At 43.2% G+C, this 6,176-nt stretch overlaps 1 protein-coding gene across 1 annotated transcript; it reads right to left on the bottom strand.

Annotated features, from left to right (window-relative positions):
• Nucleotides 1-641: 641 nt before the first annotated feature.
• On the bottom strand, nt 642-5,703 carry gabra6b (gamma-aminobutyric acid type A receptor subunit alpha6b). Its single transcript, XM_047805807.1, has 7 exons — nt 5,305-5,703; nt 5,088-5,206; nt 4,209-4,276; nt 3,605-3,825; nt 2,365-2,447; nt 2,113-2,256; nt 642-913 (listed from the first exon to the last, which is right to left on the bottom strand). The coding sequence occupies exons 1-7, from the start codon at nt 5,337-5,339 to the stop codon at nt 657-659; spliced, it is 927 nt and encodes a 308-aa protein (XP_047661763.1). The 5' UTR covers nt 5,340-5,703; the 3' UTR covers nt 642-656.
• Between the last annotated feature and the right edge of the window lie 473 nt (nt 5,704-6,176).

Below are 6,176 nucleotides of genomic sequence, written 5' to 3'. Positions count from 1 at the left end.
CGGTAAGCTAATTTTCGTTGAAACAGACCTGTCAATCAATTTTGAATCCACTCTGTAGCGGTTACTTTAGTGTAGAGTTACGCAACATTCGGGTCCAGTCGGGTTAAAAAGAATGCCGACGGGTCGGGTCGGACTCGGGTCTATTTTTTTCGGGGAGGTTGTCTTTCTTTTAAAAAAAAAAATGATGCACGTCGGGTTCGGGTAAAAAGTGCTGCGGGTCACTTCAGGTCAGGTACATTTCATTAGACCCGAGAAGACCTCTACTTCAGACCACTTCCTGCTGATCAGAAAGCTCTGAGGTTCTGAGGAACGCCACAGTAAAGCTAACTGAAAGTGACAACAGGTGAGAAATAATTAACCTCCATGGGAATGAGAGAAAAACAATGGCCACATAAGGAAAGTAACAACCCAGTCATCAGTTCTGTTTTTTTTCCTGTTCGTTATGTTCATTTAATCAGCACTTGGCCATCGGCGTTGGCTTCCTCACAGCCTTTTACGTTGTGACCTCCTAAATTAAATAATATTAACAATAAGCGTATATTAACATTATATTGTATCCTGCTAGTTCTGGATGAATCTATTGCTAAGTTAAACTAGCTAAAGCGCTAACAGTCTCCATGTCTACGTTTGGACTGATGATAAAACCAGACCGAGGTTCATAGAGACTTTAGTGGAGAAGGAACAGGTACACGATCGTTCTGCTCAAACACAATGGAAATACTAAACGGTTGATTCCAGAGTTTGAAGAAGCTTCGCCTACCAAAGACAGTTCTGGCTGGAACCGACTCTTTGTTGATCCAGAAGGAGACCTGAGCGAGGATGACGGTCATGATGCAGGGGATGTAGGTCTGAATCAGGAAGAAGCCCATCTTCCTCTGCAGATGGAAGTAAACGGTCATGACGATGTATTCACCTGCGGAGGACAAACAGAACAGGAGTTTAACACCAGAGCGATCTTTAAAGTTTAAATATATAAAACAAATGAAAACTTCACCACAGAAGCTAAGAAGCTGAATATGCAAATGAGAAGAAGAAGAGGAAGAAGAGGAAGAAGAAGAAGAAGAAGAAGAAGAAAAAGAAGAGGAAGAAGAAGAAAAGGAAGAAGAAGAAGAAGAGAAGAATCGATACGAAGAAGAATGGAAGACTAAGAAGAAGACGTAAGCCTAACTCATCTCCTCGCCGCCTCCTCCTCCTCCTCGCCTCATCCGCCTCCGCTCCTCTTCCTCCTCCGCCTCTCCTCCTCCTCTCGCTCTCCTCCGCCTCTTCCTCCTCCTCTTCCTCCTCCTCTCCCCTGCCTCCTCCTCCGCCTCCTCCTCCTCTCTCCTCCGCCTCCCCCTCCTTTTCCTCCTCCGCCTCCTCCTCCGCCCCCTCCCCTCCTCCTCATCCTCCTCCTCTTCCTCCTCCTTTTCCTCTTCCTCCTCCTCTTCCCTCCTCTCTTCCTCTTCCTCTCCTCTTCCTCCTACTCCTCCTCCTTCTCCTCCTCTTTCTCCTCATCCTCTTCCTCCTTCTCCCCCTCTTTCTCCTCATCCTCCTCCTCCTCATCCTCTTCCTCCTCCTCCTCCTCCTCCTCCTCCTCCTCCTCCCTCCTCCTCTTCCTCTCTCCTCCTCCTCCTCCTCCTCCTCCCCTCCTCCCCCTCCTCCTCCTACCTCCTCCTCCTCTCCTCCTCCTCCTCCTCCTCCCCCTCCTTCTCCCTCCTCCTCCTCAAGACAGAAGACTAATCAGAAGAAGAAGAAGAAGGTGATAAAGAAAGACAGCAGTTTAAAAGTTGGACGTTTTCTATCTTTCAGTCCAAGTTAATTGTGTGTAAGCCGGTCGTGTTCCAGTGAGAAAGTCTTTATCTTCTTCCTCACTGATGAACAGATTAAACTTAAATATGAACACTGGATCTTCTCTGTGTCCAGTTTGTTTTGGTGACCCTCAGGATGGTTTCTGAATGTTCTGCAGCGCTGCATGACAGAACCCTCCGTTCTGTCACATAAGCAGTTTTTTAAGCACAATCAGCATTGAGTTTGAGGAGTAAAGCCAATAGTTTGTGTCCTGCAGGATTATAAACCATCTATTTGTCGATAAAACATTTATCTTTTTCATATCCAGGCGAAGTGCCGGCTCACCCGTGTCGGACTTGAGCTTCTCGCTGGACACCGTCTGTCCGATCAGGTCGTACTGCAGCAGGCTGGACGACTCCTGTGGCACTTCCACTGAGTGTAAGGGACCTTTCTTCCAAGTGTACACGATCTCACTCATGGGGTAAGCGTCTAGGGCGCAGAGGCAAGAAGAGGAAATCAAAAGGATATAAAAACATTCCAGTGAACATGTTCGTGCTGTAAAGACCGTAATGTGTGTTTAGTTGTGAAGAGACGTACAGCTGCCGAACTTTAGGGGACAGGAGTGACCGTCCATGGGGAAGTTTATCAGCCTCATGGGACACTCGGCGTTGATGGTTAATCTGAGAGACAGATGAAGATCACCATCACAAACAGCTTCACTCACTCAGACACGTCGCTCATCCTTTGTGGGAATTATAAAGTAATTAAATATTATCAGACGGCATTATTTTCATTTTTATTTACACACATTTCTACAATTTTTATTTTATTGTTACACTTTTTTTACACTGTAAGTTTTATATATTTTTTTATATTACAAGAATGCTCCTGTATCTGTATGTTTTTAATGTTATTGTTGCACTATTATCTCTTATTAGTAGTAGTAGTAGTATTAATTAATTTATTTATTTATTTATTTATTTATTTATTTATTTATTTTTCTTTGTTTGTTTGTTTGTTTGTTTATTTAAATTTATTTATTTTTTATTTTTATTATTATCTGTTAGGGGTCACGGTGGCTTAGTAGTTAGCACGTTCGCCTCACACCTCCAGGGTTGGGGGTTCGATTCCCACCTCCGCCTTGTGTGTGTGGAGTTTGCATGTTCTCCCCGTGCCTCGGGGGTTTCCTCCGGGTACTCCGGTTTCCTCCCCCGGTCCAAAGACATGCATGGTAGGTTGATTGGCATCTCTGGAAAATTGTCCGTAGTGTGTGTGTGTGTGTGTGTGTGTGTGTGTGTGTGTGTGTGTGTGTGTGTGTGTGTGTGTGTGTGTGAGTGAATGAGAGTGTGTGTGTGCCCTGTGATGGGTTGGCACTTCGTCCAGGGTGTATCCTGCCTCGATGCCCGATGACGCCTGAGATAGGCACAGGCTCCCCGTGACCCGAGAAGTTCGGATAAGCGGTAGAAGATGAATGAATGAATGAATGATCTAAGTTTATCTCATCTTATCTAATCATGTCTTGTCTTGACCTCAGCTTTATTTTTCTTGTTTTATAACCAGATTTTTTTCTGCACCAGAATCATTTTTGAAGTTTTTCGAAATTACATCCAGAATCTAAATCTCCAAATTGTTGTTAATGCTAAATCCTGTATTGTCTCTCAGGGTGTCAGCGTAAGACCACAGCGACTGTGAGGTCAGACATGAAGCCTCATTAGTCCTGATCATAAAGGTTGGGCTGCGGTGTGAACGGGGGAGGGGCAGGAGGAGGTGATGGTGATTTTGATCTGAATGTCTAATGACGGACGATTGGGGGTCGGGGGGGGAGTCAGCGCTTTACCTCATGGTGTAGAGGATGGTTCCGTTCTGCATGATGCGGAACAGCTTGTTTGGAGTCGTCATGTTGTGAGCGATGGAGCGTTTGCCGTTCCGGAAAAACGTATCAGGGGTCCAGATCTTGCTGACCATCAGGTTGTTGAGACGCAGGATCTCGATGGGACCCTCGAACCGCAGACGCTCGTCTATCCACGTTTGGCGGAAAAACACGTCCATGGTGTATTCCTGAGGAGGAAACTCCAACTTCACTCCAACAGAACAGCTTTAACGTCGTCAAAATAAAACCTTCTACTTCTACTGCTTTTAATACAGTCATTAATAAAATTATTACTTTTAAAAATATTGCAATATATAAAAAAATTTTCCATCACATTCATCTGCTCTTTCTTTCTTTCTTTCTTTCTTTCTTTCTTTCTTTCTTTCTTTCTTTCTTTCTTTCTTTCGTTGGATTCTGAGTCAAAGAAAGTGAATCAACTCCTCGTGACCAATCAGATTAGAGAATTTCACAGCACTGTGGTGTCAAATTATATGATTGTGTTGATGTTCAGTCAGCAGAGCGACAGGAAGCTCAGATCTTACAGAAGAATAAATAACGGGAGGTTTCGCACCATTTCCACATCAGACACGGGTCCGAAGCTGGTGACGAAGATGTCCGTTTTGACCTCGGTGACAGGACCTGAGGACAAGATCACACGTCATGTAGAGTTAAAGATCTAGTTCTCTGACACACAGACGTCATCCTACAGAACGCATGAAGGATCAGATGATATTATTATTACTCAAAGATCTGTTAACAAACTGAACATGAAGAATCCGCATCAGCGAGCATTAATATTCTCTCACAAATGACCAAAATGAGCTGCTGAGTCCTGGACTCTGATTGGTCAGAAGGCGTTGATGAATTCTCTCTAACAGCATCTCTGACTGCACAGCAGGTTTATACTAATGTTCTCACTCAGTACCTGTTTCCATAGTAACACCTTATTACATTTTATCTTGAAGTAAGCAGAAGTTTATGTAACATATGGAAGGAGTCTCCAGTGTCAGTGCTCCATAACAGTCAGAGACAAAGCTGATGTTTGTCAGTAACGTAAAGAGAGAGAATAAAAGCGACTGCGCTGACGGAAGTGACAACAGGAAGTAAATCGTCCTTAGTGTCATGGTTACTGCGATGTGTGTAATAAATCGTATGATAGCTGCTTTTATTTAATATAAACATTATTAATATCTCAGAAAATTAAAAGTAACTTCACTTCTGTCTTTTACACGAGTGTGTCATGTAAACAGCCTCATTACGGACAAGCGAAATATAGGGCAGCATTTTAATGATCGTTAATAAAAACCCTGATTGTTATGATGTGACTTAATAATAATAATAATAATAATAATAATAATAATAATAATAATAATAATAATAATGATGATGACGTTGAAGATGAAGAGGAAGATGAGCTCTAAATGTTCTAATGGTTCAGTTCCCTCTTTACCTCCGAATCCCGGTCTCAGTCTGTTGTCGTATCCGTCCAGTAATCTGTCCAGAATCCGTGTGATGTTGTCCAGATAGACTCGAGTCCCAGTCCCAGATTTGGACCAAACTTTCCCTGCGCTGAGGCACGAGGCACGAGGCACAACGACATGACGTTATTTTAGCAATAAAAGTTTCTTAAAGTCATTTAATAATAAAGCAGAGTTCTTCAGACTTACCATGAGAGCAGAATGAGAGTGTGTATGAGAGCCATGGCTGGTCCTGAGCGTGTGTGTGTGTGTGTGTGTGTGTGTGTATGAAAGCCTCCTTCGTGTCAGCTGGTGGTGTGTACAGCTCATCGCTCAGAGGCGGATACAGGAAAAGGAGCTCGCTTTCTGTGGATTTTGTGCTCGGCTGGAGAACGACCTCGTAAAATGAAGAAGACGAGTGCATTAGACCAGAGTGCAGCCATGACGGCTAATCAGTTTACGTCCCGAACGTCTCCTCTTATTCACCTTTCATTAGGTTATGCTCTCACGTTCACACGTTTAAGTTCAGTCTGAAGTGCGTCAGACGTCTTTTTTACATCGTTAATACGGGGTCCGAGTGTGTAAAACAACTCCTCTGTGCTTTTACAGCTATTTTAAGAAACAGAAAGAGCTTTAAAAAAATCTCTCCAAAGTTCTCAGGCTGTTATTACATCACCACATATAACAGCCAATCAGCTTCCGGGTATGCAAATGAGCGCCAAGCGACACAGATTTACCAGGTGAAGGACCCGAGGTTCGCCGATGCTCACTTTCACCGGTCACTTTATTTCCCTCATCTCTTGTGCCACTTCCTGTGAATTCTGTATTCATGATGCATTATAAATGTGTTAATAAGGTGTCACACAGCTTACATAAGGATTTCTAGTGCTTGAATAAACCAGTTAGAAACATTATACTTTATAAAGCATGAACACACGACAACATCGTACATTTGTTTTGTTCAAACTTTTTTTAATAAAATAATTAAGTTTGGTTTAAGATCGACTTTTTTTTCCCTGTAAAATGTCCAGTTTCTGCAGAACTCCTGCTGTAATAACGTCTTCTGTGCCTCGAGGGAGATC

Source organism: Tachysurus fulvidraco, chromosome 21, assembly GCF_022655615.1.
Source record: "Tachysurus fulvidraco isolate hzauxx_2018 chromosome 21, HZAU_PFXX_2.0, whole genome shotgun sequence".
NCBI classification, from domain to species: Eukaryota; Metazoa; Chordata; class Actinopteri; order Siluriformes; family Bagridae; genus Tachysurus; species Tachysurus fulvidraco.
Note: the sequence above shows the minus strand (reverse complement) of the source record. Positions and strands in the feature narration are given on the sequence as shown.

Coding starts and splice junctions, on each gene's coding strand:
- gabra6b (XM_047805807.1), bottom strand. CDS start 5,339: ATGGCTCTCATACACACTCTCATTCTGCTCTCATG. Junction 5,207..5,304: donor ACTCTCATTCTGCTCTCATG/GTAAGTCTGAAG, acceptor CTCGTGCCTCAG/CGCAGGGAAAGTTTGGTCCA. Junction 3,826..4,208: donor CCGTGTCTGATGTGGAAATG/GTGCGAAACCTC, acceptor TTTCCTCCTCAG/GAATACACCATGGACGTGTT.